The following is a 12,478-nucleotide window of genomic DNA, read 5'->3' as shown; positions in this document are numbered from 1 at the left end:
CTCTGGACGTCTGAGGTGGCACCTGCCGCACTTGGTGCTGCTGTGGCCCGTTAGTGGTGACCCAAAGCCTAGAGTCAGAGCACAAGGCAGGCAGCTCACCTGCCATCCGTGGGATCGACACTAACTAGATTTGGGTCGTCCTCCCCACCCATCAGTCCGCCTTAGCGCTACCAGCCCTGGACTCACCGACCAGTGCGACGGCTGGACCGCTGCTCCCCGAGCATGAAGGTGCCAAGGCCAAGGGATTTGCTGTCGCAAGAGTAGCCCATGACACGGAGGGCGAGGCCAGATCCCAAGGCTCCAGATAACAGTGAGGAAAGACAGAGGGATCTGGGTCTGAAGACATCAACAGCACATTAGCCAATCCTGGAACCGCCCAGCTTCCAGATTCCTTCATACATTCTTTCATTATTTACTGCCAAACAGAACAGAACAGAACAGAACAGAACAACCCCAAACAAACACCCGGCCCTGGGCTCCAGTCTGTGGCGGTGGGAGTCCCTCCCCGACCTGCACCCCTAGTGTGGGAGCCAGTGGTGGCCGAGCAGGACAGATTAGGCCCCAGGGCCAGACGCTCTGCGTCCGGTCCCCCTAACTCTGGACTCTGCTGGTTTAGTTTTTACACCCACGAAAGGAATGTTTCCACTAACAGACACCTCCAGGCTCCTCTGGCCAGAAGCTGAGACCAGCATCGATCAAGGGGACCACTCATGTGTTCAGGCAAATGGGATGGGTGAGGAAAGAAGGCAGGAGGCCTACCCTGGGCGGCTGGACCCTGACTGTCAGGGGGACAAACTTGCCACTTGAACACCCATAAGGAGGATGGAAGGAACTCGGGGATTCCTTGGGCGTGTCCTCACACGGCTGATCCCATGGCTCAAGGTGGGGCCGCGGGCTTCCCTATAGTCTGGATCCACCAGGGCCCGGAGCACTCTGGAGCAAAGGTTCCGGTTACCTGACCAGGCCTGTACCTTCACTTCTGGGGTGCTGGCTCTGGGCAGAGGTCCAGGGAGTGGGTAGGAGAGGAGGATGCTGTGGGTTTGTGGCTCATTGCTTCAGTGAGACTGGCGCTCCCCTGTGTGTGTCTGGAGCACGTTGATAACCAGCATTTCCTGTCTTCCTTTACCAGCTACGGTCCCCGACGGCGGTGAAGGCCATGGTCAACAGTGTGGTTTAAACAAAGTGGTAGATTTTTATGATGTCAAAGGACCACCATAGAGGTGCCCAAGATGGTGGGCCTGGACCCTGGGAGGGAGCTGGGGCTAGGGGCGCCTTCTGGGAAAGGGTGAAGCTGCATGGGGGCAGGGGCAGGCTTCGTGTGTCCCTGCTCTTGTTTTCGCAGGGCTAGAGGGGAAGAGGCGTGTGTAGTGGGGACAGCTGCCGTCCTGGCTGCCCAGCTTCTGGATCTCCCTCCCGTTGGGTGAGTCCAGTGCTGCCTCCCTTCTCAAGGCCAGAACAGTCCAGGTGCTTGTTCTCTCAGACCCTGGCCAGGGGGAAGGGCACGTGGCCTGGGCCTGGCCAACCAGATGCTTCCACTGGGGCCTGGTGCCTGGAGCGTGTGTATCACAAAGAAGCGGGGACAGTTTAGAATTCTTGCCCCGCTTGCAGCAGGGGCAGCCTCCAGCGCCCAGAACCTGGTGGTGGCATTCTAACACAATGTCCCTGTGGGACCCCAGGTCCGGTTCCCTTGCCTTGCCCTAGATTCCGTGGGTCCTCCGGTCTCCTTTCCGTATACCCTTCTGCCTGACCCTCCACATTGTGGGTGTCCTTTATTTGTGCTCAAGCACCCCATTGGTGGCCTTCTACGTTCTTTGCAAATTTCCACTTCTACAAACAATGCTGGGACGAGAATCTCTGCCCCCTTCCCTGTACACAAGTGGGAAGATTGATGGGGCCAAGATTCCGATCACCTACTGATCCTTCTCCCTGGAACACACACACCCTCCTGCCATTTCCCCCACGCCTGCTGCCTCGCACGCTTCATTTCTCCACTGAGATCCACTAAAGTAGCTCCAGCCCGTGCCTCCCACCTTCCTTCCTCTGGTTTCCATCACCCATTATTCCCGCTGGTCCTCACCCCAAGTGTTTGCTTACTTGTAATGGCCTGTCTCACCTACAAGACCACAGCAGCTTCACGGGGAAGGGACCACACTGGCTCATTACTGGATCCCAGGGCCTAGCGCATCATCCTCTGTCTCAACACCCTATGGACTCATCAGCCCATTCTGCGTGAACAAGAGAACTTGGGGGAACCACAGTACAATTTTAATGATCTCAGATAAGGGACAGCAGAGGGTGGAGAAAGTGAAAGGCCAGGTAGGAAACCCAACAGCTCCTGGCTCACATCTCATTGCTTCCCAACAAATTAGCTGTGCAGTTGAAGTGGGAGTTCTCAGCTTGTGAGTGCACTAGTTGAAGGAAGGAAGGAAGTGTTAGATGCTCAGTTGTGTCCAACTCTTTGCAACAAGTTGTCTCTGACTCTGAGACTCCGTGGACTGTAGCCTGCCAGGCTCCTCTGTCCATGGGATTCTCCAGGCAAGAATACTGGAGTGGGTTGCTATTCCCTTCTCCAGGGGATCCTCCCAACACAGGGGTTGAACCCAGGTCTCCTACATTGTGGGCAGATTCTTTACCATCTGAGCCACCAGGGAAGTCTGCAGTAGCTGAAGTCTTCCAGTAATTTCCGTAAGCTCAGAGAGATCAAGGGAAGCAGGGGGGCCACCTGGTGGCCGGTGGTTGGAGGTGGCTGCAGAGAGGATGTGGAGGGGAGGAAGGTGCCCAGCCTCTGGGCTCCTGCCCACCCCGACCTCCAGCCTCGAGTCTAGTCCATGCCCGTGGAGTTGGTCAGGTAGAAGGGACGGATGACGACTTGGAACCTGCTGAAGAGCCCTGCCGGGCAGGGGAAGAGGGAAGTGCTCCTGGAGCTGTTGGTACCCAGGGCACTGGGGATCAGGGCCTTCCAGCCCTTGAAGTCGATGACGTCTGCCACAAAGCTCCCCTCACAGTGCAGCAGGGCCCGGTTTTCATAGCCAATGGTGGGACTGGAGTAGCTGGACTTGGAGAGAGCCAGGAGTGGGGGGTCATCGGAGGAGCACGAGAACCCGTAGTTCCAGCAGCTCTGGAGGGTGGGGAGGTAGACTAAAGACCAGGAGACGGAACTGGCCTGGAAGAGGAAGCTGGGGTGCTGGGGCGTCTGGAAGGACCGGTAGGGGTTGTAACTGGAGCTCATCACAGACTCGCTCCAGGTGGGCGAGGTATAAAGCCGGGGCTGGTAGGCGTCCTCGGTGAGGTTCAGGCCCCAGTACTGAGCCAGCAGCTCGAAGGGCACGGTGTGGAACTCCAGGGCCTGTAGTATCTTCTTCTGGAGGAGCGCCTCGTGACTCCAGTACAGGGACAGGTTAAACTGCAGCGAGAAGAGGTCCCGGGGTGGCATCATGGGGAACCGCACCTTCTCCACCAAGCCCTCCACTTCCTTGTGGGAGGTGCTCCTCTCCCGGCTCCACTCGTCCACAGCCCGCAGCAGGACCAGCTCGCTGGGCACCACTAGTTCGGTCCTGGAGAGCAGGTCTTGGAGCAGGCCCGGGGGGACGCTCAGCCAGGCCTCGGCCTGCGTCAGGGCCCCGAAGTTCCAGGCCAGGAACTGCACGCAGATCTCCTCCAGCACGGGGTCCCGGGTGGCCAGGGCGTAGGCGTAGAGCTCCAGGGGTGTCCGGAAAGAGGGGTCCTGGGGGATGAGGATGGCAAAGAGGTGCCCGCAGTAGCTCTGCAGCTGCTCGGCCTGGTAGGCAGAGGCGAGCTTGTGCAAACACTTCACTGACGACAGAGACACATCGATCCTCCGGGAGTAGAGGTACCTGAGGGGAGACGAGGGCTGACGCCTGGCTACACCCCTTCTCCCGAAGGACGACAGGTGTGCCCCGGTGCAGGTGTCTGGCTGACTGCTGATCCCCGGGGTGCCAGCTATTTCAGGGGGCATTTGGAGCCCCCTGACTTATCTCCTGAGTCAACCCCCATTCCAAGCTATGTGGGCCGAGAGCCAAGTGCATAGGCAGCTGGGCGGACCCCAGACACCCTGAGGATGTTGCTTCGTCCTCACTGATGGGGACGGTCCCGCCACCTCCTCCATCATCACCGTCATCTTCATGGGCTGGGCCCCGACACCAGGACCCGCTGGCCATCCGGGGCTCTGCCCTTCCCTCTCCCCTGTCACACCCCTGGGCAGAACTCTTGATTTCCCCACTGGGTGCCCATGGGTGCCCCTCTGCCCCAGCACCTGTCTGGTGCCCCCATGACATGGGCATCATCATGGGTCACCTCCTGTCTGCCATCCCTGCCAGCTGTGAGCCCTGTGGGTGGCACCCAGTCTATGCCACCCACCGTGTAACTCAGTGTGCCACCAGGAGGCACTTTGCTCATGAAGACACGTGTGGAGGGAGCCTGCTGGGAGGGGAAACGCCAGGCAATGGCCCCTGCCGTCTCCTGGGAGATGGTGAATGGGGCCCTGCTTTGGAAAGAACCAAACTCTGTCCACCACTTCTCTCGAATGACGAGCCTTCCAGGGAGCCTCAGACTTGCTGGCTTCCCCATCACTTGAACACGGAGCCTCGGGTGCCCAGAAAGGAGCCGGGACCCCACAGAGTCCAGTGGCAGCAGCAAGGGTGGGCCGGTCCTCGTCCCACCTGCCGCTCTGCCCTGATGTGCTCAGTACATCCTGTGATTCTGTTGCTGAATGTGAACTCGAGAACCAAAATGGTCATCTGCACCACGTGGGGGCTGCCGGGCAGAGGGAAGGGGAGTGGGGGGTGGTGTAGGCAGTGAACCAGGGTCTCCAGAGACCCTCTAGGGCCTGGGTGGGGCTCATTGCTGCCTCTCTGCCTTAGAGGAGGGAGAGAGACAGAGAGAGAGGGAGGGAGCGAGAGACACAAAGATACAGGGCAACAGGAAGATAGAGATGGAGTGAGAGGCAGAAGGAGACAGGAAGGCAGAGAGAGACAGAGAGAGCAAGCTGGAGCACATGGCTAGACAGTCCAGAGAACCGCTGACTCTGACCGAGGGCGGTGACTGCCGAGAGGCTGGGACCAGGCACAGACGCATCACAGACCTCAGCCCTGCTGGGAGGGGCGCAGGACAGCGGCCAAGCTCTCATCCTCGGCTGAAAAGACGCCATTTAATCTTTTTAAACTGCCATTTGCTGTTTCCTCTTAAATGTCACTTTCGGCTAGCTACAACTTTGGGTCATGAGAGGGAACAGCTTTTCATACACTTGGTTCTCTCTTTAAGTTGATGCTCCCAGAACGCCAGTCCCTGGAAAGCCCGCCCGATGTGGTGACATAGAGACCCCCCAGCAGGATGGTCTGCAGGGGAAGGGGCCTCGGGGGCCACTCTCAACTGGGAGATGGGCTCCCAGCGTGGATGGCCCGCTGGTTAGACTGCCGCCTGGACGGTGCCACCTGGGAATTTTCTCCCCACTTTCTTCCGGCAGCAGACTTGGATTCCTGTTTCTTTAAAAAAAACTTTTGCAGGAGCAGATCAGTGAGGTGAAAAGAGGAAGAATGACTTTGATAGTTTTTTTGGGTGCTTATGACACCCGAGAGACAGGTGTGGTGTGCGTGTGTGTGTGTGTGTGTACGTGTGAGGGCTGACCCATTTCTCACAGTCCCTGTGGAAAGAATACATAAGAATGTGTGTGCAAAGGTGAGGACGTGTGGCTGTGAAAGTGAGTGTGCACACGTGTGGGTGTGTGAGCATGTGTGCGCACAAGTGAGAGAGCACGTATGTGGTTGCCCTCGCGTGTGTTCAGGTGAGCACAGCTGCGGTTGGTGTCGCGTCCCTCGTCCCTGGGGTTTTCCTTTGGCAGGGACGCTGCCCGGTCCCTGGGCCCGGCCCCGAGGCCACTCACCTGATGAAGTCCTTAACGGTGGGCACACACTCAGCATCCACCTCCATGGTGACCCTACTGCCCGGCTCCTTCCACAGGCCATGGGCCTCGGGGTTGGTGGACAGGATCAGCTTGTGGGCGCAGATGGCCAGCTCGTCCTCCTCACGCACCTTCACCCTGATGAACAGGTCACAGCCCTTCTGGCTCTCAAAGATCTGCTCTAGAGCCGCGGGGAGCTCGCCGGATAGGTCGAGGGTGTAGACACCTCTGGTTTCTATGGAGGGGGATGCATGTTAGGAGGGGCCCCGGCACTCGCTTCCTCTGTGACCCGAAAACACAGAGTTTTGCTCCCCGGAGTCAGATTCTTCCCTTAAACTGTGGATCCTGCCTTATCAGCTCAGAAAGGCTTCTGGGGAGATGAGGAAAGAACAGCCCTGGAACACAGGGTGCCGTCGCCCCCCGTGGCCCAGAGCCCCACCCCGTCAAACACCCCTATGTTGTAGCTCACCTGCCCCCCCAACATTCAGATGGCACATCTTGGGGGGATCTGGAGGGGCTGACTTCCAGAACTTGGGGTCCTATCCCAATCAGTCAGTCAATCAATCACCCAGATGTGACTGTCTAAAACCTGAACCTCCTGCCTCGTCTGGTCTGAAGAGTGTCCCACGGCAATGTGGTTTAGAGCTCTGGGGTCCTTGGCAGCCTCCTACAAGGGACTGAGGCCTAGAGAAGCTCCTGGAAGTTCCCAGCCTGGTTTGGAGGTGATGCACCCCCTTTCCCAGCAGAAACAGAAGGCTGCCGATTCAAGGGGTGAGCCTGCAGTGTGCAGACGTGGGGTGCACAGGCACCTCGCTTCGCTGTGCGTTGCCATGTTTCTCAGAAACTGAAGGGTGCGACAGTGTCTTGCTATTTTTCTTCTGATGACATTTGCTCACTTTGCGTCTCTGCGTCATGGTTTGGCAATTCTCAGTGATATTCGATGTTACTATTGCAAAAGGATTATGACTTGCTGAAGGCTCGGAGGGTAGTTAGCAATTTTCAGCACTCAAGTACTGGGTTCTTTTGGCTGTAACTCATGGCATGCAGGATCCTAGTTCCCTGACCGGGACTTCCCTGCTGGTACTGAGATTATGACTCCACACTTCCAGCGCAGAGGACATGGGTTCAATTCCCTGTGCCCGGTGACAACTGCTTCCTGTCTCAGGGGGATTCTTTACTGTGGTAGGAACTGCGGGCTTTCCTGTCCCTCCTGGAGAGTGGGCATCACCTGCGAACCTTCGCGTAGGGAGGCATATGATTCACGTGGAGCCGGGGAGCCGGCCTGACCACCGTCCCTGGGATCCAGGCCTCGGGCCTCTGGGGCCCAGGATGGGGCTCACCGTTGGTGCAGATTACGCTGGCGTCCTCATCGTGTCTGCAGTTGCTCCGCATCCAGCCCAGGGATGAGCAGTTGGCCAGCGAGGGCTCTGTCCCCGTGCACCTCACCTCGTCCAGCATGATAGGGCCGTGTCCTGGAAGCACAGCAAGGATGACAGAGCCTGGAGGGGGAGCTGGGGCTCTCGGCCCTGGGAGGAAGGCCCTCCCAACAGTGCTGCTTCCCCAAGAAGCCTAGTAAAGGACAGTCGCGGTTACGCACAGAGATGGATAAAAGCACTCTGCAATCCTGCCTCCCAGTAAAGCAGCCCCTGGTTGGTGACGTAACCCCCAGCGTGGGTCCACGTGGGCAGGTGCTTTCACCCGGTACTCTCGTGTGACTACTCGAGCATGGGGTCCAGATCTATTACTGAAACTCTGTACCATGAACTAGCCTTGTTCGACCCGGTCGGTGGGCTTTGTAGATGTCAAACAATTATTGCGTAACTTATGCATCTACCCCTGTGGCTGAATACGTGGATGATTTCTCATTTTTTCAGAATCATAGGCACTGCACACAGACTTTTCTTTTAGGGGGAAACTGTTTCAAGAAGGTAAAGTCCGGAGTGGAGTTTCTGGCTGGAGGGAACAGTCTCCAGGCAAGTGTGAGTGCAGGCTGGGCCGCCAGCTCTTGGCCAGCTCAGGGCTTCAACCCCTTGGAAACCTTTGCCAGTGGTGGGAATGCCGTTTGCACGCCTTGGGTATGACCCTTTCCTGGGCCTGGTTCCTTGGCAGCGCGTCCTGCTCTGGGGCACCCGTGGGTTACCTGGCCCGAAGGCGGCCCCGCCCAGAGCCTCGGTGGCGTTCCGGAAGCCCAGGGCTCGGCAGACGACGCTGGCGTCTGTCAGGTCCCACATGTTCTCACACACTGTCCCCCACTGGCCGCTGTAGTAGATCTCCACGCGGCCCTCGTTGGCGGAGCCCCCATCGGCCAGCCGCATGTCACCATCTTTCACGCCTGCGGGCTCTCAAGGGAGAGCAGAGGTCAGCAAGAATGGAAGCTGAGTGCTGGGCCTTCATCCCTGGGCGGAAGCATGGCCACCCCACACTCCTGGGGGCCATGGGCTCTCGTGGGGGTGGTAGAGTTCTCCCCAACAGGGGTGAACCCTGGACCTTAGCTTTGAACACCCCATCCATCCTCGAGGGGATCACCCCCTGGGAGGAGTGAAAAATACACATAGACACCCCCCTCCATACGCACACTGAGGGTGTAGATGTCCCCTTTCTAGTCCTTGGGGTCTGAGTCCTTCGTGCCATTGATCGAGAAGGGCCAGGGGGGCGCTTGGTGCCACCTGAGAGTGGAGTGGCAGGACCCCAAGGGAAGAATAGGCCCACACCGGCCCCACCTGTGGGTGTCTGGGGCCTGGGGTGCAGGTGGGCACCATGGCAAGGAGTGCTGGGAGAGATGTTTGGGAAGGCCTGGGGGCAAAGGTCTAGAGCGCCCTGGAAACACAGGAAGAGTATGCCGGACCAGGAGAGAACGCAGGGTCCCAGCTCCACACTCGTTCTTCTGGGACTCAGCCTGCTGACCTCCCCACCCAGCCCCACCTCAGCCCCTGCTGGAGCCAACAGTGTCAGGCAGGAGCCGGGTGCCAGGTCAAAGGGCACTTCTCAGATGGGGTGTAACAGCCCTTCCATGGGGTCACTGGGAAGAGGAAGGGCCTCTGAGTGTGAAGAGCGTGAGGACAGGTGTTCAGGACTCTGGAAGCTGACTGTCCAAAGGGCACTGACCCCAGGCCCCTCGGGGCTCAGCCATTCTGTGAGCCCCTCCTGCCTGGTCCCTCTGGTTCCGGCTGGATGAGAATGGAGCCCCCTGGCCTCCTCTCCAAATCTCCAAGCCATGAGTGGGGGCAGCCAGGGCTTCACGCAGGAGCGAAGACCCGGGCTGGCCCCTGTAACCCAGGCACCAGGCAGAACACCGCCTTGACTTTCTGCAAGGGGAAGGGGCCGACCTTGTAGAGCAAGGTCACAGACCGCTGCTCTCAGGATTCCAGGGGCTCAGCTCACCTTGAGTCCCCGCGACCAGCAGCCACATCCAGACGAGCCGTAGAGGGGCCATGGCCTTGCCTGGGAGTCCCTTGTCCTGCAGCGAAAGGAGGCAGTAGAGTGAGAGGGTGGAGCTGGACAGGCCTTGGGCCCTCCTTGTGGAGGGTGCTCTGGGTGTCCCAGCGGGGGCCCTCACCTCGTCTGAAGGTGGTCCTCCAAGGATGAGGAAGACTTTCCCAGATGAAGGGAGTGTCTCTGGGCAGTGAGGACAGTGGGGCGAGGTGGGGTGGGGGTGGGGTGGAAAGGTGCCCATATCAGAAAGCTAGGCCCTGGGCATGACTGTCAGGGGGCATGGGTGGGAAGGGCGGGGAGGGAGGAGGCAGAGGGTGCAGGGCCGAGATTGGGGGGGCCTGGGGGAGCCTGCTGAGGGTGGCTGAGAGATGGCAGGGATGGCTCAGATGGCAGGCCAGCCTGCGAGAGTACCCTGAGGTCTGCAGCTGCCAAAGAACATTGCGTGAAATGGACCATGTGGAACCTGGAAGGGAGGGGGACGAGGGTGGGTAGGGTTGGGAGGGAGGGGGACGAGGGTGGGTAGGGCTGGGAGGGAGGGGGACGAGGGTGGGTAGGGCTGGAAGGGAGGGGGACGAGGGTGGGTAGGGTGGGGAGGGAGGGGACGAGGGTGGGTAGGGTGGGGAGGGAGGGGACGAGGGTGGGTAGGGTTGGAAGGGAGGGGACGACGGTGGGTAGGGCTGGAAGGGAGGGGGACGAGGGTGGGTAGGGCTGGGAGGGAGGGGGACGAGGGTGGGTAGGGCTGGGAGGGAGGGGACGAGGGTGGGTAGGGTTGGAAGGGAGGGGGACGAGGGTGGGCAGGGTGGGGAGGGAGGGGGACGAGGGTGGGCAGGGTGGGGAGGGAGGGGGACGAGGGTGGGCAGGGTGGGGAGGGAGGGGGACGAGGGTGGGTAGGGTTGGGAGGGAGGGGGACGAGGGTGGGTAGGGCTGGGAGGGAGGGGGACGAGGGTGGGTAGGGCTGGGAGGGAGGGGGACGAGGGTGGGTAGGGCTGGGAGGGAGGGGGACGAGGGTGGGTAGGGCTGGGAGGGAGGGGGACGAGGGTGGGTAGGGTTGGGAGGGAGGGGGACGAGGGTGGGTAGGGTGGGGAGACGTGTCAGGAGGAGGCCACAGAAACCCGCGAAGGGGTGACAATGGACGGAGAGCAGTGGAGAGACTGGGCTGGGGGTGGGCGCTGGGCGGGCCGGGGAGAGGGCTGAGGGCTAAGAGCCAGGCCTCTGCCTGGGCAGCTGGGTGGGGCTGGGGGGAGACTGGGGGAGGGGAACGAGATGAGAGGACACTCCTGGCCTGGCACTGCCACGAGGTCAGTGTCCCCAAGAAACAGAGGCTGGAGGAGGTGGGGGACCACCAAGGCCACACAGCCAGCCCCGGGGAAGGGGAGCAGGGGGGACCCAAGTCTCTCCGCTTTTGCCGGGGGTCTTGCCTCTGTAACTCTCACAGCTCCCTTTTTCTCTTCGCCCACATCCTGCCCCTCACCTGCCTCCCTCCCTTCATGTCCGCATACCAGCACAGTGAGGTGGGAAGAGGGGCATGGAGGGGGTGCAGAGAGCCCTGCTGCTCTGGCCCAGAGAGGGCCTTGCGACACCCACGCCCCGCCTCAGGGCCCAGCCAGCAGGGCTGTGGCTGCTGTTGTTGCACCCCTCGAGTCAGGGCCTGGTAACCAGACCCTCCGGGGGCTCCCAGGCACGAGGGTCTGCCGACACTGAACACAGTCCCTGGACCAGACTGCTCACACCACTGGCTCATGGAATCCTGACCACGACCTTGAGAAAGACCTTGTTGATCCCACCTTCAAGTGAGGGGGCTAAAGCCCGGAAGGGTAGCCAGCTCTGCTCACACAGCTGGGGAGCTGTGGGTGGTGAGTGGCCATGGGGGAATCTGCCCAGCAGCCACCCTCTCTTCATTACACTGATGGCCGAGTGGCCAGGATGACCAACCACCCAGCACACCAACTGTCCTGGTTTTCGCACTGGAAGTCCCATGTCCTTGGACATACCCTTGGTCCTAGGCACATGGGGACAGCTGGTCACCCTCTGCACTCTCCAGAGAGTGGCGGCCACCAGCTTTGCTCACCCTGAGACACGAACCCAGGGTCCCAGGCAGATGGCCAATCAGGCACTTGGCTCATGGTATGCAAATGTCACTGCCCCTCCGGCTGGCTCTGGCCACCCATTTTTGCCTGACTCATTGGAGAGATGGGGCAGAATTGTCTGCCTGGGGCCATTCCACACTCTTGCGCAAATTGGGGAAAGGTGCAGCCTGAGCTGAAATGGCAACCCACTCCAGTACTCTTGCCTGGAAAATCCCATGGATGGAGGAGCCTGATAGGCTGCAGTCCATGGGGTCGCTAGGAGTCAGACATGACTGAGTGACTTCACTTTCACTTTTCACTTTCATGCATTGGAGAAGGAAATGGTAACCCACTCCAGTGTTCTTGCCTGGAGAATCCCAGGGACAGGGGAGCCTGGTGGGCTGCCGTCTGTGGGGTCGCACAGAGTTGGACACGACTGAAGCTGCTTATCAGCAGCAGCAGCAGCAACAGCCTGAGCTGAAAAGCACTGATCGGAGAGAGCGCCTCGGCTGAACTGCTTGCCCCTTTGGGTGGTCTCCTTGTGCACCAGTGAACAACCTGCCCAAATGGACAGAGAGACACAGGAGCAGCAGTGATGGTCCCTAGTTTCAGGAGGAGCATCAGATCCCTAACTGAGCACAGGCAGGGAGACTTGGCCACTGTAAGATTATACTGTATAAAGAGAGGGACACCCACCTGAGAGCAAGAGGTTACCAGCTTACCTGCCTGGGGCACCTGCAGATGGCTGTCCTAAGGCCTCCCACTTGCAAAGGAACGTCCAGCCCAAAAAAACCCTCCCAGTACAGAGTGTGTCAGGTTGGTCCCAGGAAGTGCTTCAGAAAGCTCAGTCTAGTTTCGATTTCGAGAAACCACCTGACCCTGTTTCCTTCTGGGGTTGGCTGCTGCCAAGGCTTCCTGCTCCCCTCCCCGCCCTTGGCTCTGACTGGGGGCGGCTGGGATGGCGGTGGGGAGGATGGCAGCCGCCCAAGGCTGCAGTCTGGCTGATTCTGCTCTGGTTACAGAGCAAGGCAGCGGCGCCAGGGGTGGGTGCTGGGGGAAGGGA

General features: G+C 59.8%; 2 protein-coding genes across 9 annotated transcripts in view; both read right to left on the bottom strand.

Annotated features, from left to right (window-relative positions):
• Window positions 1-364, bottom strand: part of TIMP2 (TIMP metallopeptidase inhibitor 2) — an 86,520-nt gene extending 86,156 nt beyond the window's left edge. The window contains exon 1 of the mRNA XM_060394675.1: window positions 187-364. Within this exon, the coding sequence (XP_060250658.1) occupies window positions 187-346 (160 nt within the window). The 5' untranslated portion in view covers window positions 347-364. The remainder of the gene's footprint in view (window positions 1-186) is intronic.
• A 1,879-nt stretch (window positions 365-2,243) lies between these two features.
• LGALS3BP (galectin 3 binding protein) lies at window positions 2,244-12,272 on the bottom strand. Of its 8 annotated transcripts, none has more exons than XM_042256263.2 (6): window positions 12,112-12,272; window positions 9,299-9,374; window positions 8,058-8,258; window positions 7,258-7,389; window positions 5,900-6,152; window positions 2,244-3,854 (listed from the first exon to the last, which is right to left on the bottom strand). In XM_042256263.2, the coding sequence occupies exons 2-6, from the start codon at window positions 9,348-9,350 to the stop codon at window positions 2,822-2,824; spliced, it is 1,671 nt and encodes a 556-aa protein (XP_042112197.1). In that variant the 5' UTR covers window positions 9,351-9,374; window positions 12,112-12,272; the 3' UTR covers window positions 2,244-2,821. The 8 variants fall into 8 exon arrangements, with proteins under 8 accessions (XP_042112197.1, XP_042112198.1, XP_027830011.1 ...); XM_042256264.2 differs by having other exon boundaries at window positions 8,058-8,249; XM_027974210.3 differs by having other exon boundaries at window positions 12,138-12,272.
• Window positions 12,273-12,478: the final 206 nt, after the last annotated feature.

The sequence above is a fragment of the Ovis aries genome, chromosome 11 (assembly GCF_016772045.2).
Source record: "Ovis aries strain OAR_USU_Benz2616 breed Rambouillet chromosome 11, ARS-UI_Ramb_v3.0, whole genome shotgun sequence".
NCBI classification, from domain to species: Eukaryota; Metazoa; Chordata; class Mammalia; order Artiodactyla; family Bovidae; genus Ovis; species Ovis aries.
Note: the sequence above shows the minus strand (reverse complement) of the source record. Positions and strands in the feature narration are given on the sequence as shown.

Bases quoted from the DNA above. Each gene is read 5' to 3' on its own strand.
- LGALS3BP (XM_042256263.2), bottom strand. From the start codon at position 9,350: ATGGCCCCTCTACGGCTCGTCTGGATGTGGCTGCTGGTCGCGGGGACT. The intron at 6,153-7,257 runs GTGAGCCCCATC...CCCCCTCCATAG, and splicing joins CAGCGTAATCTGCACCAACG to AAACCAGAGGTGTCTACACC. The intron at 3,855-5,899 runs GTGAGTGGCCTC...GTCTCCCCTCAG, and splicing joins ACCGTTAAGGACTTCATCAG to GTACCTCTACTCCCGGAGGA.